This window comes from Phaethon aethereus (assembly GCF_964289735.1).
Source record: "Phaethon aethereus genome assembly, chromosome: 4".
NCBI classification, from domain to species: Eukaryota; Metazoa; Chordata; class Aves; order Phaethontiformes; family Phaethontidae; genus Phaethon; species Phaethon aethereus.
Window position 1 is genome coordinate 59,006,924 of NC_138578.1, and position 25,535 is coordinate 59,032,458.

General features: G+C 36.9%; 1 protein-coding gene across 1 annotated transcript; it reads right to left on the reverse strand.

Annotated features, from left to right (window-relative positions):
• Positions 1-1,488: 1,488 nt before the first annotated feature.
• N4BP2 (NEDD4 binding protein 2) lies at positions 1,489-25,535 on the reverse strand (the record flags this gene model as incomplete). Its single annotated transcript, XM_081999690.1, has 16 exons — positions 25,144-25,535; positions 22,034-23,264; positions 21,069-21,193; positions 19,795-19,883; positions 18,011-18,087; positions 16,043-16,198; positions 12,566-14,898; positions 11,099-11,184; positions 10,347-10,389; positions 9,084-9,328; positions 7,515-7,633; positions 5,989-6,127; positions 5,703-5,888; positions 4,298-4,466; positions 2,374-2,497; positions 1,489-1,534 (listed from the first exon to the last, which is right to left on the reverse strand). The coding sequence occupies exons 1-16, from the start codon at positions 25,358-25,360 to the stop codon at positions 1,489-1,491; spliced, it is 5,385 nt and encodes a 1,794-aa protein (XP_081855816.1). The 5' UTR covers positions 25,361-25,535.

Genomic DNA, 25,535 nt, shown 5'->3' on the forward strand with positions numbered 1-25,535 from the left:
AGTGAAACCTATTTCTGTGCACAGCTTTTCCCACAGAAGTTCCTTGCTTATTATTACACATGCACACAAATGGCAGAACTTGCACACACACATGGATTCATACAAAAATTCTGTGTGCATGTAGTCCCTGGATAAAATTTATTGCAAAAGTGGTTTAAAATGAAAAAAACCCTCCCATTAATCCTTAACCTATTAATATTATTCCTAATACACAATTCATATCAGTTCTGAAAAAGCCTTACAACAAAAATTATATGGTTTATAGTAAAAAAAATCCTACGCCTTTCAAGAGGCAAAGATATAATTAAAAGTAGTAATGCATTCAAGAAGGTATTTCTATTAAAAAATGTTCTGATTGCTTATTGGAAACACTTGCCAAAGTACAGATGTTTATATTTGATTGGGGGGGGGGGTGTTTGGGGCACAACTTTTTTGTTGTTTTGGTTTTTTACACAGGTATTTCTAGATGCTGATGCAACACCACCACCAACAGAACAACTTTTGTACTCCCAGACTTTCCAGTTAAGCAATTACTACCGTAGTATTAGCATTCACTTTGATGTTAAAAATACATTTAAAATGTCTCACAAACAATCATATTCTCTACAAGGAAATCACCAAATTTAATACACACAGAAGGAAGACACATCACTATTAGACACCTGTAAAGTGAAACAGTACTCAATTTGCTCCATTTAAAAAGCCATAAAGGAAGAAACACTTTTAATCCAGTAGATTTGAAAAAAGTAAGGGCAAAATTACAGTATTAGCTATGTGTAAGTAGAGATGGAATTACAGCACTGTATTTTTCCCTTTAATAAATCACGGTAAGTCTGCCAAATTACCAAACACACAGCTGGTCTTAATGCAGAGTCCTTTATAAGCAACTTCCATCAATATCAGGGGAAGTTTAGAATGGAGTAAGGACATTAACAGTGGTCAACCCATCACAAAATAACCACTAAAAAGACTACGTCAGACTTTTGAAGAAACTTGGAAATATTTAGCATTCAGCTTTAACTGGATTTGAAATATCAGTATTTGCCAAGTCCCCACCTCCCCTGTGCTCTTCTGAAGGGTTTAGCACAAAGTTCTGAAGGACAAAATAACTTTGTACAAGGTACTATGTTTTAAAAGCACAGAATCCACAGCAATTAAAATGTGCGAGGGTCAAAAGAGTTATATTTAAAAATTGTACCTTAACTTCCCTTTAAAACATCATATACTGCTCAGCAGAATTCTTAATCTGCATTTCTGAAATTTCAAATCCTGTAAGTGTCTTCTGTTTGCAGGTTCAAAAACGGATCCATTGCACACAAAAATTTTCTTGGAAACATACTCACAAAACCACTGGCTGTAAATTGAGACCATTTCTAATAAAATATCATCCTTTAAAACAAATTACAAAATACTATTGCAGTTCAAAAAGTTTTTAGCTGTAATCTGACACCTCAGTTTCTATATTCCTCTTCTCTTCTTGACAACCATTCAATTCAGCATGACTTTCAGGCAGCCTGGTTTTATTTCTGTGAACCTGTGAAACAAGAAGAGATGAAGCTTCAACATGAAAGCTATGTACAATGCCATCTCCTTCAGCCCTCATCAAACATATGGAAAGCGATAAGGTTCTCAGTCAAGTATGTGTGCATTTGAGAGTCAGGAAATCAGAATCGTGTCCTCTGGATGTGACCATCAAGGAGGATTTTACAGGGTCTGGAGAGATGAAGAGCTAGAAACAGCAGGAACGAAGAGGAAGATTAAAAAAAAAAGCTGCCCAATATTCTTGGTTATATTCATTCTGCTCTTTTCCTGCTCCTCTTTCATTCCCTCTTCTTTCAAAACAGATCTTCTCCCTTGTCTTGTGTAGAAAGTAAGAAGGAAATGGGAAGGGAAGTCTTTGCTATTTCTGAGTCCCACCTTCACAGTCGCGTTCATGCACTCCTGTAAAGAAAAAGCAGCAGACACACTGATGCCAGCCCAGATTGCTAAATTGCTGTCCCACATACAAAGCTGAGAGCTAAAGCAGGTATTGGAGACCACTAAAAAGCAGGATTAACAACTCTTCACAGTAAAGCTAGCAACCTTGAATAGAAATATGTAATTAAACTATGTTAGATAAGTGTAATTTATAGTCTTCTAATCTATCTCAGAGGAAAGGATCTAACTAACATTTAATGGATGCCCCATATAAAAATAGTTTTGTGTCACACAATTGCATTGGATTTATGAAACAGCAGACCTACTTTAATCTGAAACAGTAGACCTGCCTTAATCTGTTTAGTAGCTTAAGAGTATTCTAAAACCAACTTCAATTTTCAGTTAGTTAAATGTGGGTTAAGAAAAAAAGTATCAGTAACAAAAATCTAAACTCACCTGAAGTTGTGGCTTGTGAGGTATCTGATAGCTGCTGGTCTGATGCGAGCAACTCCTCCCTGACTATGGCTTCCTCTCCCCGTGATAACACAGAGATACGGTTTACCACCAGTCTGCTGGTACTCTGTAACAGCAGGAATTGTAACGGTTAAAATTTTCCCTCAGCAGAGACTTGGCGTTCAGTATAACCTTTCCATCCTATTCTTCTGAAAACCCTCACTAGTGATTTAGAACTTTGCTCTCCCATGCTGGCTATGCATCTTTTACATAAACATAGCCATTTTTCCCCTCTTCTGAAAAAGATATTCTGAAGTCAAGTTTTTAAATCTAGATTGCATGCAATATGCATGTTGTGATCATCACAAAATCCTTCTAATTTCATAGCAGCTTTACAGTTTCTATCATCTAATCTTCACTTGGAATTTACATCCTGTGATGTAAATTAAAATTGCAAAATTACAAGAGGTGGGTATAATTTTGTTAATTTTTAAGTGACACTTCTCTCTCTTGTTTGACGTTTTATCTTAAAATAGTGTCCATTAAAAAATAACACTTTACTGGATAAAGAAAGGAAGAAGAAGAAAAATATAAATCCACAGAGTTTTTGACATAACACACTTATTTGGACTAACTTCTGCTATCTTGGAGCACATGAATCAACAGATCAACAAATCACATGAGCTTTATTCAAGGCATCCAGCCCTGATAACAAAAGAAATTGCTCTTCTCCCAGAGATCACAGCAACCTAAATTGATGAAGAGTTTGAAAAAGAGGAAAAAATATAAATTAAACTGGATTTTCACAATAGGCCAAGATTTCCCCGTTCGAGATTATCGGGTCACATGACATCTTTCCTCAACTATCCCCTCTCTCTCTGTTGCTTAACTTTATTTGGGTTTTATATTAGTTCACTGTTAATTCTGCCAGCACTAAGTGGTCAGTATTGATCCCTTTCTCATGTATGCACACTGAAATTAACTTTTTTTAGATTTAGGTGAATGGACTGAACAGAAAGCCCCTACCATCATTCCAGGACTGCTGATGTAAGTGCAGCTCAGGAAATTTAGCTCTGAAAAGCATTAGGTTACAGCTTAAAGTATACAAACCTAATTTTAGGAATAGCACAAGATAATGCAATTTAGTTATCTCTAATGTATATTGAAAGAAAAGAATTATCTAAGGCCCCATTGAACACTTTTGTTTTTACTGTGTGGAGTAGCTGTTTCAAAAATTAGGTTTGTGCAGTGGTACCTTGTCTAAGACATATTTCTTATAAAAGCATTCCCAGTGTGCTTAAACTTATAGGGTAAACTAATAACGCAGAAAACTTATCTTTTTACAGCAAGAACACTCATGAAGTACTTGAACACTCCATTGGGAAAAAAAACATAAGCCCTCAAGCAAAACTGACGTTTATGGAAGCATCAGTATTCTGATCTCAAGAGATCCTGCTGACAAATCGATATGGAAGCTACTGAAAGATAGTTCAAATCACACACTTTCATGTAAAAGTTGAAGACAATATAATCATTGTGGTTAGAATTCCAACATAATGATTTTTCTTTAAAGATTAAAACAGCAACACAATTCTGACAAAGCAATGCAAGGACAAATGTTTGCATTACCACCTCTGTTAAAAATGCCAGGAAGGATAGATCAAGTTGTCAATAAAAAAAAAAGTGAAGCATAAAACAGAAGGAAAAGGAAGATTTACAAAGAAACCCAGGGAGGCAGGGGGGCAAGCCAGAGAGCAAAAAGAAAAAACAATTCTATGGGAGAACTCTGGAAGCAAAACAAAAAAGCCAGTTGTTTTTACGTGTTATTAAATTACATTCATTTGCTCTGATATTGCCATGTATCACAATTTCTTAGCAGAAAATGAGAATGATTTTAGGGAGGCAGGAATTATTAGCTTATTCCTACCTTCACTTTTTTCCTGCAGCACTCTGGACAACTGAGTCACAGCTTCATCCACATGGAGACCATGCAGATCCAACACATTCATAGGCAGCAAGGAAGTATTTACTTTCTCAAAGATTTGCACAGCAGCAGCATGGTTGGCTTCTTTCATCTTCTGCTCATGAAGGCGACCCTTTATTCATAAGCACAGCAACTATTACACACTGAGACATAATCTAAGCTCCACGCTGGTCATTGGGTTCAAAATACCGGTACTAGCAGGGTGCTTTTAGTTCACAGTTTGAAGCAGTAAAATTTATAATCACAACAGAACTTCTGGAAGAGGCTCAGTGAGACTTACTCACAAGGAGGTTTCATTAAATATCTTCTTAAGAAAATACTCAAAGCTGGCACACAGAAGAAATTATAACAAAAGCCTTACAGGAAAGAAAAAAGGCCAGAAAAGGCACAAAACCATAAGGTCTTTACATAAACTAAAAAGTTACACTCCATGCTGATTTTCAGATTTATTATCCTGACAACAGAATTTTACTTTCTGAAAGTATTTTGTGAAAAAAATAATAAAACAACATCAGAGAAACTGCCCAACAGCCCAGGAAAAACCTGCTGAGTGTTATAGTTGAAGTTAATTTTGTTTTGGCCTGTATCAGAAATAGTGTGGCCAGCAGGAGTAGGGAAGTGATCGTGCCCCTGTACTCGGCACTGGTGAGGCCACACCTTGAATACTGTGTTCAGTTTTGGGCCCCTCACTACAAGAAGGATGCTGAGGTGCTTGAGCGTGTCCAAAGAAGGGCAACGAAGCTGGTGAGGGGTCTGGAGCACAAGTCTTATGAGGAGCGGCTGAGGGAACTGGGCTTGTTTCATCTGGAGAAGAGGAGGCTGAGGGGAGACCTTATCGCTCTCTACAACTACCTGAAAGGGGGTTGTGGCGATGAGGGTGTTGGTCTCTTCTCCCAAGTAACTAGTGATAGGACAAGAGGAAATGGCCTCAAGTTGCGCCAGGGGAGGTTTAGATTGGATATTAGGAAAAATTTCTTCACCGAGAGGGTGGTCAGGCATTGGAACAGGCTGCCCAGGGAGGTGGTGGAAGTGTTCAAAAAAACGTGTGGATGTGGCGCTTCAGGACATGGTTTAGGGGACATGGTGGTGCTGGACTAATGGTTGGACTTGATGATCTTGAAGGTCCTTTCCAACCTTAGTGATGCTGTGATTCTTCTTACCGCATCAGTATCATTACTAGTGATAGGGATTTTACTTGTAAGGTGATTCTCAATATAACACTTACACAGGGAACAGTAATTGAGCAAATTTATCAACTCTAGTAAGCACAATGTTTTTCTTATCACTTCCAATTCAGTATATAAGTACCTCTCTAAATCCAGGCAAAAAGCACAATATTTACATTTACCTGATGTGCATAAAATGCTGCCACAGGCTTCATACCCATGCGATAGGCCTCCCCAGCCTTTTTCAAACACTCCTGTCTCTTTTGTTGGTGACAAAAAGCTTCTGCTCTTAAATCATCATATTGTGGATACTCAAATTCTTGAAATATTTCACTCAAAGGATCATCCTCTTCCTTAGGTTTTTTTGCCTGTAAGAATTGGCAATGTTGAAGTGGAGTATGCATTGTAGGGCGTTTTCATTAACTTTGGATATGTTTGTTAACTATTATTTTAAAAAAATAAAAATACCTTCTTCTCCCGGTTCTTTACAGCACTGTAGGAAGAAACAATTTCATTTTGCTGAACACTTTCTTGAGCTATAACTGTTTTTACAGGGTCTGCCTCCAGAACACAGTTCAGAAACTGTTCAGTTTGTTCTAAAGAGTAGCTGTAAGAATGAGTAAATATATAAAGTACAATATAAAAAAGTAAAATCTGTGACTTCACAAACACATTAATAGCTGCTACATATATTAAAATGCATATTAAAAACTTGAAATTGTTACAGAAATAGATGACAATGGAAATAAAGCACTGGAATGGAATTTTCCACCTTATTACAAAAAGGCTTGCAGACTCACTGTACTGCATTACTGGCATCCAACACACATGCATTCTTGGTTGATTGAAATGTAATTGAGAGACACCTGAATATTAAAAGGACAATGAAATACTAAAGTAAATTGCATCCTACTTTAAACAAACAGACATTAGTTTAGAAGTGAACACTGCTTTTTGGGCTGGATAAGTTCTTCATCTTAAATCTACTCTGGTTAGGGTTAGATAATACAAACTAGTCCAAAACTAGCTCAGTTTCCTGAAACCATTATGCAGGAAAGTCCTTGTATTTTCAGTCAAGCTTTGTTACTAAATTTAATGAAATAAGAATAGGACATCAGTTGCCACCAGATTTCTAATAAGCCCTCTTTCTCCTTTATTCTCCTTGCTGTTCAGCAAGCAAACAAGAGGAATACTGGTCAAAAGTAAAGATAGATTTTGGGAAAGGCAATACTATGAAGAGAATTTAGAATGAGAAAAACAAGAGATGGTGAAATGTTTGAACTGTAGAGATGGATGAATGACGTATTTTAAACATCGCATAAGGAAAGGTTTTGGTAACAACCTGGACAAGCAGGAAGACTGACAAGTAGGCATGCAAACCCATATGTAGAGACAGACACTCAATTGGCCAAGGATGAAAAAAAGAAGTTTCCGTTGAAAAAAAGTTTGGTTCTCAGGAACTTGGATTTAAGAACGTAACCACATATCCCAGAAATTTAATGTAGAAAAGAGAAAGAGAATGTCAGCAGGAAGAGATGGAGAGATGGCTCATTCCTTCAGAGCTGCTGTAGTAACGAGGAAAGTACTCACAGCAAATATCATAAGACGGCAGTTCTCCTCTTGGGCAGATTCCATTTTGTGTGAACCCACCATTATCACCCCCACTAATTTCTCCCACTTGATTTAAACCTCAGCTCTACAGCAAATACGCAGTTCCGCTGACAGTCAGAGGTCAATGGCCAGAGACATTATTCTCCCAATGAGAGGACTGCCTGCTTCCCAAAAAACCAATCAATTTTACACAGAGTTTTTATGCCCTTTTTGCTTTTAAGACCAGCTAGTTTTGCCTTTATTTAGATCTACAAAAGGTATGCTAGTTTGGAAAAAGCCATTCTTTAGCAGTGTCTTAACTCTTAATGTTTAAGACAGTAACTGTGCACACTATAGAGTGTTATGGAGTACTATTTTTACAAAGAACTTTAAAGATTTCTTACTTGTTGTCCTTGAAGACATCCATTAAGAAATTTTGATTAATAGTTGGAAACATCTCAAAAAGTTGCTTCTCTTTTAGTTTAGCAGCACAGTCTTTTCTAGCCATAGAAGGAACACGATTCTACCCAGAAGGCAAAGGAAAAATATTACAAGTTCTTGATTAGAACAAAAGATAGTAACAGCAGAGCCAACCCAACTTTACTGCTTTTTTTTAAGATTTCAAAAAATATCTACTCAGAAGTATGTACCTACAGCAATGACAACATGCCATTATCAGCCTGCCACACTGATTTGATGAGAATAAAGTAGGGACAGGTCAGTTGTATTATACACCACTGCAGTACTCTGCAGTCATTTGAAGTGACTCAGCTGGAGCTCCCTTGTAAGTCAGGCAAAGCTAAATGAGGATTTTTTAGGAGGAATTTAAGTTTTGGAATGCATTCCCTGCTAGTCTATCTAGTCCAATGCTAAGCATGTGCAAAGTCTCTCTACTGAATAGTGAGGGCCTGGGATTGAAACAACATTTTATTATTAAACAGTGTAAACAATTTTCTTTTGGTGTATCTGAAGCTGTACTGTAAAAAAATTTGTATTTGTGAAGTAATGCTGAGAAGAAAACATAAATTATAACCCAGAATAAATTGGACTGATCATTCCAGTACTCAGATTTAAAAACAAACAAAAAAACCCCCCCAACATAAATAAAACAAGTGGTCAAAACAAAGCCAAGCTCCATGAATCCAAACTGAAAATAAAGCTGCGGACATCACAGTTGTTATTATCAGTACGCCACATACATGCAGTTCAAAGAAAGAATCCACAAGCCATTCTTTCAAAGTACAGGCTAATCCATCCAGCTTTCTATACCAGTAGAAACAAAGCTCCTCTTTTTTAAGACAGCTACTTATGAGCGACAATTGCAAATAGAAAACCCTGTTCTGAACAGCTGCTGGGCAGTAGAGGGCAGCATTATGCACACGCCAACCAGACAAGGGTATGGGAACTGTGTGGAAGATACAGAATTAATAAAAATCTTTTTTAAAATTACTATTTTCTGAGAAGTGGGTACAGAAACCTGTTCTGAGATTAACCTCGAGTACTTCTTTTAATGTCTCATCTGTTAGGAATGTTGTGGGTTCTCCTTAAAAAAATATTAAATTCAATTCAACCCACTTCTAAACAAACAAGGCATGGAGCTACTTAAGAACTTTTTTTGATATCACTTTCCCAATAAAAAGTGTGGGAAATCACATTGATCTTTGTTTTTAAGTGAGCAATCTAAAAACAATTCAATCAAACACAAATGCTAACCTGTATAGTGAAATGCACCATGACCTGTTTGTGAAACAATCATAACATTATGTTTTAAAATTAGAATTGTATTTTAAAAACAGAAACAACTACCACAAGCAAACTTCTGTGTTGCAGTAACCAACAATACTAATTGGCATGCATTTGTCTCACAAATTCAGGCTGTAATCGGCAGCACAAAGATAAGCCACCAGGGAAGACTTTCTGATTCATTAATAGTATCGAATTTAAACTGCATAAAAAACTGGTGCTATCCATACCAGGTCCAGTTTCTCCTGCATAGCTATTTCTTCAGAAATTATTTGTCTGAGAGAAACTTTCTGAATCTGAGCATTCCAGTGATCCATAAAAGGAAAAACGTCTGATGTTGCTGGTTTTTTAGTCTGTATGTCATCAGATGAGCCTGAAACCCAGGTCATTTTTTTCTTCTGTATTTTACTCTCTCCATTCTGAGAAAACTGCATTTCTGAGTCATCTTTATCTATCTGCTGAATCACAGTAGGACCTTCAAAAACAATAAAAATGAGGTGACAAATAAAACAATTATTATTTATACAAGCAAAGCCAAAATAATTATGTTTTTCAACCTACATGGTTTGGGTTTTGTTAAAACAGTATTATTAATGCTAAAACAAAAAACAACACATTGTTTTCACCTTCCTCACTTCTATTTTCCAGAGACTGTGATCATCTTTATCTACTTTGTAAAACAAAAGCAAAACCATCACACTCCACCAAATTTTCAAGTGTCAAGACTTATCTTACAGCTGTAAACTACCTTGCACAGACCTTAATGCTTTTACAAAAAAGAATTATTTGACACGTGTTTACACCTTTACCTGCCTTTCCTCTGCAACTTAAGGACAGATGCTTAACAATCTGGTTTTATACTTCTCCAAGTTAATGCTAACAGCACTGCTTGGTCATTCGAGTGGACAGTTTGCATTCACATTGCAATCCAAGTCTTCACCCAGGGCCCATGCAAGAGTAGTGGGGTTCTACTATAGAGGGACATTTCTTCTGTGAACTGAATGAAAACTAGACTGCTAGAGATTTTAGCACTTTTTGAACAAGGACTTACAGCTTCCCACTACAATCAACTCCTCTGACAAGGACAAGTCCATGTACAAGTTGCATTTCTGACCTCCTTCCCTCACATGCAGAAATCTTATTCTGCTAGTAATACACTGGCTGCACCTTTCCTTGCCACAGAGATTACAGAAGTCCTACCGAACAGCTGTCTAATCCAGCTGGAGCTTCTCTAAATTCTCATAAGTAAACAAAATGGTGTTTGTTTTTTTTTTTTTGCTTGCATCTACCTGGGACTAGTGATTCTACTTATAATTAATTTCTTTCCCCTACACACAACTCCGTAAGAAAACGCTAAATGGAACCAAGGGCAATAAATAAAAGCTTAGCTTAATAAATGAATCCATCTTTTTTCAATAGACAGAATATTTGCAACCTTACTGAAGTTTCAGAGAGTTAGGTATTTTTACAATTAAGAGAAATACATAACATACCTTCTGCAGACAATTCACATGATTCATCTCTCCTCTGACGCTTCTAAATAAAAACAGTAAAACCATGAATAAGTAAGCTATAAATTTTGCAGTGAAAATTTGCAAGTGTTAGCTTCTAAGTAAACCAGCTTCAAAGTACTGTCTCACAGTATTTCTCAAAGATTGGATATTTTAAAATAAATGTATTTAAGAAAAATAATTACAAAGTGAAGTTTAAAGATAGATCTTCCCGAAAACACATCAAACTAGAGGAACATGCCCCACTGCTAAGATTTTTAATTAAATAAACCCAACAAAAATTTTGCCAAAAAGCATTCAGAGTTGCATAAGGCTATGAAGGAACGGAGGTTAGAGAACTCAACGCACATGGGGATGTTTTGTATACATAGTTATTCACAAAAGAACTCTTCTTCCATGTCAAAAAGCCAGTAATCATTTCTGGCCAGTGGAATTTTTGATGAATCTTGTAGTGAAATTGTGCGTTATGATCCTTTTTTTTTTTAAGAATCTTGGTTTCATGATGAGGCACTCATGACATGCAGTTTCTTCATCCCTTAAACTGTCTTTCAACAGCTCTGACAATTATGACATGCTGATATACTCCACGTATTTTACAAACTACTACTGTATTTTTATCATAGTTCTTGCAGAGATACTTATATCTTACATATTTAGACCAACACATAAGGAAACAAATGGTCTCACAAACCGCAAGCATGCCATACTTTGTCATAAACAAGAAATCTACTAACCAGAATAGATTCTTTCCATTTTTCATGAATCACTCTTGCCAAATTCAGATCAATATGAACCACACAATCCTCAACAGTTAGTGATCCTTATGGAAGAAAGAAAATATATTCATTAAATCATTCTATAAAAGCTTATCTAAGCAATTAAAGTACTGTGGCCTAGACTTATTAATTTGAATTCTGGAGGTCCTGCACAAACTGTCATTCCTGAAAAAAACTTCAGCAACTGCCAAGTTAAAAAAAAAAAAGCAATCCACACAAAATTAATTATCTGGTGTTCAAAAACCCAGAAAGGATAGGAAAAAACAAGTTGACATTAATTGCATCTTGTTGAAATATTACTACCTAAACAACTATATTTTTCTAGCAGAACATTCTTTTACAAAGCCACTGTTTAATTTACAACCACAATTTCATTCATGAAACTGTGATTCCCCCCAAGTTGTTGCAATCCATAGGCAACTGCTTTTATGTAACACAACGTATTTGCCACTGCCCAACAGCAGACACATCCCTCCTTTCAAACACACAAGCTGAGAGAAGCAAACTCCAAGTATCCCCTCTAACTCTGAAGGAAATGGCAGGAATTATCATGGTATCATAATGATACATCTTTTCCCTAAAAGACTTTCTGATATTGTTTCTCACCCTTCCAAAAACAAAAGGGTAAGAAGTACATATGTATCAAATAAAATGGCAGGGCATATTTCAGACACAATAAAACACCTTTCTGCTATCAAAAACAGACTCTTTTTTTTAAGAAGGAAGAGGTAGGCACAGAAGGCAAAGAGGCCAGCAGTGAAACCCACCAATAAATCAGGTATCCAGGGTTTCACATCAAGTAATCTTCAGGAGAAAAAAAAAAAAAAAAAAGAAGAGAGAAAAGAAACAAGCTATATATTCCTTGTGTTTTCTTACTTTTTCTGTCAGTCTTTAACTTTTATGATGTATGTTCAAGCTACTTATGGCTTCCTTCATTATAGTCTTTCGGCAGGCTAGACTGTTTTAATCTTTTAAGTATAGCTACACTTTTATCTTCTCTCTAAACCATTCATGTTCTCCTTCCCCAATTTAACTAATACCTAAAGCTTTCTTTTTTCTTTTTTCCTAACCAGTCATAATTTGCATCTTCCTCATCATCTTAATATCCCTTCAGTTTGAATATAGGCTCAAAGGCCTGTTGCTCAAAACACAAATAAGCCAATATATTTTCTTGTGCTTTTAAAATATACGCATATACACAAATACAAAGGCAGAAGGTAGCCCTACTGCATTTACATTTTTTGCCACTCTTAGTTCAGTTCCATTTTTGGATTAACAAATGCAAACAACAGTATCATGAAGAATTGTGCAAATCTGTTCCCTAAAAATCAAGCATGAAGGGAAAAAAGCACAGGCAAAAGAAGAAAGGTTTTCTTGCCGAAACTGAGGTTTTTCATTAAAATATGGATATAACTATGCCCATACCTGCATCAACGCCAACAGGCCCAAATATTTCTTTCAGCTGGAGTGCCAGTTCAGGAGGTAATGTTAGTTCTAGGCAATCTATATTGAAGGCTGCACGTGATGCTGGTATAGGGCTTTGTATGTTTGCTTTAGTTTCATCCCAGCTTGGAGTTTCAATTTCTTCTTTACCACCTATCCCCCTGGAACTCCCCTGGGTTTCTTTATCTGTCCCCAGTTCTTTATCACTCCTAGGACACACCAGAGGTGCATTGTCCATTTCCAGTAACGAAGCAGTCACTTTGGAATTCTCTGCATTGCCTTCTGAAGGGTTATTGTCACTTTTGTTCTTTAATTCAAATTTCAAATTGGTAGAAGTTGTGTTAGGACCATGAGGCAAAGTCATGGGTATACATAAACCTGCATCAAGTTGTGATACTGATGGCTTATTTATAGTGTCTTCAACAGGACTCTCAGACTTTATCTTCTGCTTTCCTGAAATGGATGGCTCAATAACACCTGGTACCAAACTGCCTGTGCCAGTTCTAGGGGCTTCATCTCCAGAATTTTTCAGTTCCTCCAAATCATTCAATGAGGTAGCAGTCAACAAGTCAGACACATCAGCATCTGTCACAGTTGCCTTGGTAGCGCTACTTTCTGCAACGCTGAGTAACGAGTTCTTGTCTTCTGAAGGCTCAGAGATATCACCATCCCCAATTATTGGCTGCATTTGTTCACAGTCTTTGAGATTCTCACCATAATTTATACTTGCCTTGAAATCAAGGTCTGCAACAACTGTCTCAGCTTCTCTTACTTGAGAGCATTCAGCATCAACATTTTTGCATAACTTTTCATCAGAGTCTAACAGCAGACCTGTGGCCCAGTCTATGTCTTTGTTACATCTTTCATACAGATCTTTCAGAGCTTCAAATGAAACAGACTCAAAGAGCTTACACAGCATATTTAGCTTTTCAGACTCATCAATATTGATAAGCTCACTTTCTTCCACAAATGTACTTTTATCATATGTAACTCGATAAGGTATTTTTTCCTGAGAATCTGAGGCTTTGTCTACACCTTTGGGTTTGAAGCCGTCTAGTCTGCCATGCAATACTTTGGTAGTCTCAGGAAAAAGCATTTTCTTTTCTAATCTCCACAGGAGAGCAAAGTCCTGTGATTCAGTCTGTGAATGGCTACTTTTTTGTCTGCATGAGCATGTGTCATGTTTCTCTTCTGCTGTGTTAAGCACAGACAAGTGTTCCTCTTCTTTGGGATGGGGCAAATTGTTGTTTGTAAAAGTAAGGGCTAATTTGTGATGTTTCCTCATTCTCTTATTTTGCTGGGTTTTTTTCTCACCTACTGTTTCACTAGCTATTGTTTGAGGTTGGTGCATATGTAAACTCTTTGTATCTGGTTGCTCTGCAGTGTTCACAGGTGTCCCACGAAGCACATCTACAGTCTCAAGAGCATTTCTATTACTGTCACCTTCAGTATTTCTACCTTCATCGGACTGATTTAGACTTGTCTTTCTCACTCTCCTTGACCTTTGCTGTCTCTGTTCTAATGACCCTGAGACAGGCCAATGTCCTACCATTTCCAATTCTGGTGTGACTTTATCTGAACTAGCAGAGGAACAGCTAGAGGCTAGATTTTCTTCCTCATGTCCTTTTTCAACAGTACAGGTCCCAGAAAGGGCCGCTTGGTCATAACCTAACTCAGGATGCTGCTGACTGGGAGTTTTACCATCCACATCACCCTTCAGAGAAGATTTTTCTGGTCTTCTAGCTCTTTTGACTCTCTGTCCCATTGTTTGTTCTACAGGCCAGTCACCCAGAAAGTTTAGTAGTTCTGGTTTTCCTGATGTGTCAAAAGCTGAACTGCTTGGTTCCACTATGTTACTATGTTGAGTTGATTTTGGTTCCATACGTATTTTGCCAGTTTGTTCAACTTCAGTCTGAACTTCAAGAATGTTTTTACCACTGTGTTCCTCAACTCCTCCTGCATGCAAGCACATAGTCTCTTCAATCATGGTCATATCAACCTCACCCATTTCTGTTTCAGTATTTTTTTCTATTTTTTCACCCTTTTCTTCTTTCTCCTCCAAGGGCAGTTCTTTTTCTACACAATCTGATAAATAAACACCCAAGTCATCTTGAACAGTGCTGTTCTCAGAACTGTGTTCCACTGAGTTATTTTCCATTTCTTTTTCCTCCTCCTGAAAATGTTCAGGATCACAGTTACTTTCTAATGTTAGAGAAGTACTGGGAATAGTTTTATCATCTTCAGCTAATTCAAGAGGCTCCACATCAGAAACAAAAGGCTTTTCTTCCTTTACATCAGAGTGTGCCTCTCTCTTCCTGAAAGACAAATTGGAATGGAAGATAAACACATTTCAAACCTTCTTTAAGCACTTGTCCACATTTTTAATTTTGGCTTGGCTATTTAATATTTTCAAATTACTTGAAATAGAATAGACCTGAAACCACCTTTTAGGACACTAATCATCCAGCTAGAGAACTCTAGTGAGAGGAAAACAAATTTAAGATGACTGAGCCCTAACCTCAACACTCCTTTATAAAAAAGAATGAGCTAAGCAAAGTGGAACTTTCCTTGGTAAGTATCCATTTTTTACTTCAGCATGGGGCCGAGAATACTTTCTCAGGAGTCTATTTTCCTCCATCCCCAGCATTCAGTTTCGCACTGAAGCACTCTGCTGCCAGACATTTCCCCCTTCAGATCAGCAAACCTGGTAAATATAACTTCTATTTAATGACTGTTGCGCTCTCCTGATGCATCAATGCTAAAGAGAGCCTAGAAGTTAAGTAGGAGAGGATGTGCCATTTCTTGTCATACCATTTTTCACAATCAACTACATTCTATTAATTATCAGTGCCCACTTCATTTCTAATACATTAAGCATGCAAAAACCAAATGAAATAACTACAATAAAATCTGATTTCCTATGCATTGTTACAATGCACATACAGCATTATTCAGATTAGCCACTACAAAACAGTCATGTATACAACCAACATAAATCTAGACAAGTCTAAATTAAATTTACTTAAAGCAAGTAGATAACTCGTTATTACTGCATGAAGAATCCACCTTCTACCACAAAGACATCATCTAATATCAACACACAGGCTCAGAAATATTAATTTGCTCATATTTGGGACTACATTCTTCTGAAAAGCATTTTAAGTGTTTTGTATCTACAACATACACCAAACAACACATTTTTAAGAATGCGAAAAGTAACACACAGCCATACTGGAAGGTTTTCAAAAAGCATCATAAAGTTGACTAGATCCCTTGACTGCTCATTTCTAGAAATCCTGAAATTCTTAAAAATTAAGAAAACTATGTAGTGTATTTCTTTTAATTATTTAGCTATTTTTTTAAAGCATTCACTGTTCAACAGCATTATCCAGCTTCTGTTGCTATGAAGTTTGATTTTTTAGCCTTTTATTTGAGACAAAGCTAGTAAAAGAATCTAACCTATGGCTTTCCTCCTGACAAGGATCTTCACTCCAGCCAGCAGCTTCTGATTTGTCTGGGACTGAAGAATCCAATATTGAACTAACGGTAAGGCAGCGTTCATATCGTTCCAACATTCTTTTGATCTTTTCTTTAGATACACCATGAATGTTTCGCCTATGAATTAAAAAAAAAAATTTTGAAAAAGAAGTATTTCAGATTTGTATATTACAATGACAGAAGAGAATAATTTAATAATAATTTAATAAGTTTACAGCAAGACTAACCAGAGAATTCAGGAGGCCAAGGCAAAAGCTGTGAGACAGCAATTCTTTCTGTATCAGTGCACTAAGGCATTCCAAACAGGGAATCCCAGACAAATTGCAGCTCCACTTGACTTCACCTCACCTGGTGGCCCTGTTCTGCAATAGGATGTTTTGCTTAATACTAAAATCTAAAACTGTACCAATAATGCATCTTCTAATAAGTATCAGAAACACACCATATCAGATCCTGACAGTGATACCGGATATCAAACTGGGTATGGAAAATTTCTGAATTCAGTCTTCCTTCTCTGGTTTTGCTAAACTAAGAACTCCTTGAGCCTTGAGGAAAACCTATTCACTTATTATTTTGGACACCCTTTGGCTAAGAATTTTCGCTGACTGTGTTAAACACCAGCTAGCAATGCACTCTGCAGCAGCTCCACCTAGAACAAGTGAATCCTGCCAAGGATGGCAAAACAGAAATTGAAGGTACAGGAGAAAATGTTTGAATTCTATTTCATGAAAGAAAATAATCTTCCTTACCATGCTTTAAGTGGCCAACCTTAAGTTAAGCATGCAAATTCAGATGACAACAGATACTATGAAATCACAAAACAATTTACATTGAAAAGGGACCTCTGGAGGTCACATAGTCCAACCTCCTACTCAGAGGAGGTACAGCTAGATCAGGTTGCACAGAGCTTTATCTTGTCAAATACTGAATACCTCTAATAACTGAAAGTCTACAAACTCTCTGAACAAACTCTTTCAGTGCCTGACCACCCATTCAAAGTAAGTTTTGGGGTTTTTTATTTTATGCAATGAAAATTTCTCGAGTTCCAACTTGCTTACGCTTGTTTTGTCCCTGCACAATTCTCAGAAGAGATCCTTTTAGTCTTCTCTATAACCTCCCAAAGAGTAGCTGAGGACAACAATACAATCCTCCCTTAATGTTCTCTTCTTAAGGCTGAACAAACTACTCTTGCTCAATTCAGTATCATCTGCAAACCTGCTAAGAGTGCACTCTGTCCCAACATGCAAGTCATAAAAAGGACATTAAATAGTAGCGGCCCTAGTATTCATCCCAGAGGGACGTCAGCCTCCTCTTGGACTTTGAACCACTGATCATAGCCTTTGAGCCTGGCATCCAGCCAATTTTCTAGCTACCTTACTCTTCACTTACATAGGGTTTACATCTTACCTGTTTTGGCTTTAAGTAATGGCTCTATGACTGTGTAGAAGGTCCTGCTAAAGAAGAGGTAAACAACAATATTGATGTACAGGGGTTTGTCCCTCTCAGGCCATGAGGTGCTGATTGCCTTAAACTCAGTGACAACAGAAACATTTCAAGTAAGGCAACAAAAACAGCCTCAACCTGACCTAATTTTTGCAACCTCAGGAACCCAAAGGAACAGTCACTGTACCTTAAGTGCAAAATAATTGCAATCATGAAAACATTATATAATATCTATTGCTAATAGTATTTTTCTGTAATAGCATGTAATTAGAATAAAGTGACAGAAAAAAAATGATCTCATAATACATATAAAATCCCACAAAAGTTAATATTGTAGGGAAAAAGTTATTAAAAAGCTACAGAAATCTTGACTGATGCCTTGCTACTTCACCAGCCACGGTACAAAGTGATCCCTTTTTAACAATCACAGTTCATAGACTGTGAAAGATATACAATCTAATATGAAATTTTCCTTTACAGTCTTACCTTTCGAGTTCTTTTGGTTTAAACTTCCACCAAGTGTCTGGTTCTCGGAACATGACTTTGTATTTGAACTGCTGAGCCTGAATAAAACACATAGAACAAGCCACATCACCCATTTCTTATTTCTATTAAAAAGCACATAACATGTATAACCTGCCTGCTTCTTTAAAGATTTTTTTTGTATTTTTCAAAACCAATTAAACATTTGGCATAACATACTTTTGTTCAGTGTTTCACTTATGATTATATAAATGGGGATTTTAAAAAATATTTATGTGCATCTCTTACTGTAAAATTAAATGTGTGCCATGATCACAGAAAAAAAAAAAAAAAAAATCACTCTTTTATACCACCCCTTTTTAAATGGCCTACCTCAAAGCTCACTGCTTACATTCAGAGCTGACCAGATGCAAGTCCGTTCCAAACCAAGCAATTCTGTTACATTAACACAGCTGTTGTGGACACCCTTCCTGCTGCATGGGAAACTTGAGTGGGCTGCAATTAAATGGTCCTTATATGGTCTAGTCTCATCGTGACAGAAAAGGAGCCCAAAGTCTAATTGGGAGAAGCACTGCAAGGACTGTGACATTTCTCCCTGTTCCTGTTTTCAGAAAAAATTATTCTCACCTGACCAAACCCTGCACTTCCTGGAAGAACTTCTGTGGTATTATTTCAGTATACATCAAAATCGAGGACTGAAATTTATGTTAATCGGGCAATTGCTAATAAATGCAACGGTAATAAAAATCAAAATTTTATTAATAAAAAATTATCTGTGTTAAGGCCCGCTGTTCCCTAATCCATTACCACATGCAGCATATGTAGAGTATCTGCTCAAAAGCTGTCAGTTCTATATACTACACTTTCTGATGTGTTTCTATACCATAGTAGGAGAAATCTCAGATCCACTTTATAATTGTTCTTCCAATATATTATTTCTGTTAATCAGAAACAATTTTATAAAATAATGCAGTTCTGTAAGCATAAAAAAAATGATTAAAACTACCAACTAAAATGACCAATGATCAACAGCAAAATAAGAGCTAGTCTAAAAGTGCTGATGCTCATTTAGGAACGATTAAGCAAAAAGGTAAGCTCCAGAAAGCTGGAGTATGAGAAACCTATAACAGAGTTCACCAAGTTATTTAAATCATTAAACATAACTTTGGAAGTTAAATGTAGATTGCATTTACTTAGTACTAAACAAAAGCTGGTCACTTTTAGTCACTAAATAAAAGCCCTACACTATTAACATAAAATAGTGCAGATGCATTATTTTGATTACATCACTTCAATAAAAATTAAGTAAATTGCATAACTTCAAGCAAGCTAGCAACATTTGATAACTCTAGCCCTCCAACTGGTACGTTGGTCCCTGCCTCTATGTCATATTTATGTCATATTTAGGATTAAACCAAGACTGACTTTTGTTTCATGGAGCATCAAACATCACTCTTATTAATTAGTGCTGATTATATTTTAAAAGTAGCTTACAATTTTATTGATCACATAAAAGAGGAACAGAATTCAGTTTCCTCAACAAGACTTATTTTTGCTCACAAGTGCAAAGCACTTGGCTTTGTCACTTGGAAGCTAGGCCAGGTCAATACTCAGTCATGCACAGAACATGACACTGGGTAATATGATTCCATGTAACACTTTTTTTGACTCCAGACTTCCTTGTGGAATAACAACTAGACTGAGAAAGACAATCTCATTTGAAAACATATGGTGTTGCCATGCTGGTCAAGTATCCCTTTTCATATTGATCAAATTGTAATACTAACCAAAGTAACATAAGGCTTCATCTCCCATGCCTGTATGTTTGTGTTGTCTATTATTATAGGAGAGATTCTCATTTCAAATGCTTCTTTGGCTGAAAGACACATGTGTACAAAAGAATGGGATATAGTTAATTTCATTATAATAGGGTGGACACGTAACATTTATACTACTTCTCTAAATTTGTAAATTTTTTTAAAGTAGATAATCCATAATGATTAACCACTGTGTAAAGAACTCTTACCACAGGTTGATCTGTTTCAAGGCCCTCTATTTTAGAAATGCCCCCGTCACATGTAAAGCTACTGAGACATAGCATTATTTTTTTGAATTAACGTTATGTATGATAATCAAGGAATGAAAATGCAGATGTAAAATGCACCAAGATGACTAATCAATCAGTAAATTAAACTAAAAAAATCTACATGGTCACCTTAAAGTGGACTTCTTGGTTGCATGCAAAATTCTTGGCTTTACAAGAGTCTTAAGATTAGTCCACTCTGTAAACTGTATAAAATATGAAAAATCAAAATAATTATTGTAATTTAAATACACAGTAATGAAATGTTTAGAATCATTAGCTTTGAGATACAGCACCATGTTTTTGTAGCTATGCCACAATGCGTCCAAACAATCAAAATTATTGTTGAATCACACATTTCTTATTAACCCATTTCTTCACTGGTTAGGAATTTGACAGTAGAAAAGTGATCATGGTTCAAATTTAGCAAATAAACACTTAAGATGAATTGTTCTACGGTGAGTTTAGCTAGAGCCACTATCAAAAAATACACCAATTACAGGGGGGAAAAATAACTTATTGTGTCTTACTCTTGTTTTAAATATGCCAACAATTTAGTGCTCGAGAAAAAATAATCAAGAGTGGGTAAACATCTGTGTGTTATTTGTATCAACAACCTTATTACTTATTGCATATGCGTATATGATGGCTCATCTCAGAAATACTTCTGGGAGATGGTGGAGATTGCCACTCTAGAAATGGGACACAACCCAAAATACATACCATGATGAAACCTGAGGACAAAACAATCTTTTGACAAAAACACTGGCATTTTTAATTGCAAAACACACAATAGACAGATGACTTCTGAGTTTGTGCTCATATTCCTTTTCCACACACATATTAAAAAATACTTCTATGATGGGACAAATGCTTGTCCTGTGACACAGGCATTGCAAGACAGGCAGCTTTTCAAACAGCATTGAACACAAGCATTGAACTGTAAACAAGCAAGCTAATCCCTTATTTATTTCTCACCTCGTTTCCTGTTCCAGTCATGTGCTTCCTCTAAGCAATCAGGTTCATAATGGTATTGTCCACATTTATAAAAGTAATCATCGGTACTAAGAATGATTCCACCTGGGTTATCCTCAAGCAAGGTCCTGTGAAAGATCAAGAAGTAAATAGCTTTTCCCCCTTCTCCTCCCCAGCCCTGGTATCTGCTAGCATACATATATGTATTAGTCTCTTGCACAAAGCCAAGATTATTTGAAATGGAAGCAGCAAATTCAGGTAAGGAGAAAAAGAAAAATCACCCTCCAGGCAAAGATGATCTATAATAATTCTGTTCCGTTCCCAAAGGCTGAGGATATCCAGGGGAAAGAGCTGACACAAGGTTCGCTACAAGTCTCATTTCAAAACGACAGAGGAGGTATTTTTCTATCTACATCTAGTGACATACTTTCACACTGACAAATACACATACAGTCTTAATTGCACCATTTCAGGTGCCAGCCAAAGGAGTCTAAGCTCAATCTAGACTTCTGGGGAGTTAGAAAAGAAATCAAGAATTCCACCCAAGAAGCTCCACGTGTACTACTTACACAAAAGGATTCCAACAGTGGAAGGGGAATTTCTGCCTATAAGAGAGCTGGCATATTGCCATCCATATTATTGGAAGGAAACACCCAAAATAAACAGGGACTGGTAGAACACAGCGGGCCTAATACTACTGCAACAATCCTCTGCTGACATAAACTCCTTTGGCTAGTGACAGAAGTCAAAGCTAACCTGTCCTATTTCAATTTCCACTAGAGGTCAAGGAGCTGCAAGCAACTCAGCTCTGCCATTATTACTACTCGTCATGCTGCATGTACCATGTAGCTGGCAATTAGGGTATATGCATAACTATTTACAAATGTCAGAAAATTGGCTCTGCCTGCACTAAATCCTGTACACAATTAAGCAATTTATTTTAGAAGCTCACAATATAGATGTTCTACCTTGCCAAATATGATTTTCCTGATCCTGGAACACCTCTGAGAAGAACAAGTACTTGACCTATAAGGTCCATCTTTTTTCTCATCATGTGACAAAAACGTGGCTGCTGTGCTTGCGAGAGGTTCAATTTTGAGTTTGTGTCTTGATTTCCCCATACCTTCAGAGAAGGGTTGCTATCCCAGGCATTTGAAACCACTGGAGAGGAAAAAAAAAGTCCTTTTTCCAAAGCCTTATAGTCTGAAACAGGCCTCCACTGCCCTGGACTGACAGCCACTGGAGTTACAAAGCTGTGACTGCCACTGGATGGATAAAACACAGGAGCCATGAGATTCCAGTGTTGTTGAGGTTGACATAACAGTGTAGAAAAATTTAATTTATTACCCTGCTGAGTTTGCTGAAAATCTGCAGGTTTGGGTGTTTTGAAACTGGATGTTTCAAGAGAGACATAGGCCTCTGGAAGAGAAGTGTTCTGGTGGCTGTTAATGGCAGTCACTACCTCTTCGTGCTGTTCCAGGCACCCTGAATTAGGATTTCCAGTGACAGCTACTCCAAGTTCCAGAGGTCTTTGGGAGGAATCACCAGAAGCAGCAGTCACAGTTTTTTGATCCAAAAGGGTATCTTCTGTCTGTTCAGAATTTCCACATGATATTTCTCCATTTGACTGTTCATAGACTTCTGAAGCTACATCAAGTTGGACATGTATTTCTGACAAATCAGAATGTTCCACTATCTGTGCAGAAGTGTCTGATGCAGCTGGTGAGCTTGTCTGGACGCTCTCATGACTCACTGGTGGCTGAGAACAGCAGAAGTTTTCTAAAACCTCACTATTTGTCCCTGTTTGTGGTGGAAAAAGTAGGACATTGCAACCTGAATCAGATTTTTCCCACTCAGGAAATTCATTAAAGTCATCGTGTTCTACAGCGTGTGTATGTACTATTTGGTCATTTGCAGAATTAGGCAATTCATCAGTCAAGCTGTATCTCTGAAAGGCATTTTCTATTAAAGAATCCAGTTCTTCAGTCAGCTGCACATCAAGGGATAGGACCTTTTCTTTTTCTTCTTCAGAATTACTTTTTTCTGCAGTACTTTCCCCTGTTGTTTCATTTGCAACAGATCTTTGCTGATTAACAAAAGCTAATGATGATCCTACTGAATCAAAACCCAAGGTTTTTGAAGATGCTACTCCTTTGGCATGGGTGGACAGCTCTAGCAGATAATCCATGGCATTTTCTACTGTTGAATAAGGTAAAGAAAATAAAGCATGGTCAACTGAACAAACAGAAGCTGATGTGAATTCAATTTTTTTACTTGAAAGAGTATTTAACACAACTAAAGAGACAACCAAAAGTTCACCAATTCATCTTTTAACACACCTTCCACAACTCCTTTGCTCTGTTTCCCATTAGAGGTAAAGGCAGAACTCAATACAGACATACTACAAAATAACAACCTAATAAGCATAAAAATTACTAGAGGAAATAGTGTCTAAAAATTACTAAGTTTAACTGGACAAAAAAATTAGAATCGGGTGTTTAAATGGATACTTATTTCTAACCTATTTCATAGAGGCAAAATAGTGTAAAATGAACTGAAAAACACTACTGGGGACTAGAGAGATAAAAGTATGCAAAATATGTTCATTGTGGCTAGGTCCCATGGAAAACGTCAGACCTAATACAGCCTGAAAAACCCAGTATCTGCATTAATTCTTTGTAAAGCCACTAAATGGAGTATAGGTTGCCTGTGATCGACATGAGCAAAATGAAAACCTGGCACAAATATAATCTGTGCTCTAAAGCTAAGCTTCTGTTTTCCTGAAAGTAAGTGAAGCAGAAAGTCTAAGTCCACTGAAGCGCAACTCTTTCTGCACATGTTAAATTAAATCTTCCTTGTCCTTCCATCTTCTCTACTATACAAGAGCAACTTATTATTACTCATATGAAAAGATGCTAATCTTTCAATTTGTAAACTATTATTAATAGTACAACACAAGAATGAACTCGTGTTTACTGAATTCTCCATAAGCTTCGAGATAAATCTGTTATTTTGATAAAGGTAAATCTTATTAAGAGTTCAAAGCACGAATCAGTAATTCCACCAATTTCAATTTAAAGAGGAGTAACAATCATAGCCACAAACATGATTTGTACCATTTCGGTAAGGTAAAAACGTTAATAAAAGCAGTCCTTTTAACGGCCCCCTCACTTTCATACATACAAAAAAATGCCAAATTCTGCCTTCTTTGCAAATAGTCTTAGAAAAATCTCAGCTAATCACATCTGATGATATGAATACAGATTGATTAAAACGCTCCATATATGACTTATTCCCCTGCTCCATATATGACTTACTCCCCTGCCAAATAACTCCTCAGATGTTGCTATCCAGCATCTCATCCATTACTTTTACTATAAGCAAAGATACTTGTACATAGAAGAATTTCAAAATCACAAAAGCATGGGAAGGACTGGGCACAGACATGAAAATAATCTGTCAGGAGAGGTGGGTATGTAGCTTGGCAGAATACAGGGGGAGAAACACAGTCACAACAAGGCTGCAGAGAATTCAACATGACAAACAGAATTTATCCTGCAAAAACTAATTCTCAGTGGAGATGACAAGATGACAGTGCAAAATAGAAAGTAATACAAAAGCTCAATTCAAGTATTTAAGGAAAAGCAAACCCTGCCAGGACCATGTACGGTGTACCATTGTCTTAAAAAATTGTGATCTAGAACATAAAATACCCCTCCTGCAGAAACAGTTTATGCATCTAGCAGATATGGCACAGAAACTAATTGGAAAAAACAGATTCTCCTCACAACTGTACCACCACCTGCTCTGTGTCACAGAAAAAGCCACTTAAACTGTACCTCCATTTATGAAGCACACTGCTACTACAAATTACCAGCCTCACAGAAACATTGTCAAACTTGGAGAATCTTCCATGGAAAGAGCTATAAAATTTCAAAATATTATGACTCACCTACTCATTAAAAGCTAAACTCACAAATACACTTGCAACACCCACACTAACTTTTCTGGAGTCACCCCAGTTAAAAAGCTGTCTGCATATGGAACAAAACTGTAATGCCAACTATACATTATTTACCTTTAAAATCACATTCAGACAGAACCATATAAACCACACTAGGATCTAGGTCAGAAAACATTTCTGACATGCTGTTGAAGAGCTCTTCCTTATTGACACTATGCACTGCTTGTGACACTGAGCGGCTTGGGTCCCCTTGGGATACAACAACAGCAGTTCTGTCAGAATTGCCATTCTTCCGAGAAGGACTTCCACCAGTTTTCCTTCTCCGCGGCATTTTGTTTTCTAAAAATCAGCTTGCTTTTTGTTTTAGTTTGTTCACATGAGGCTGACAGCACCAAGTTCAGAAATCACAAAAAACCCTCTTATAACTGGGATACACATAATGGAAACAGCAGACCTGGAAAAAAAAGAACACAAAAATTTTAAGAAAATATGCAATCACATTTCCA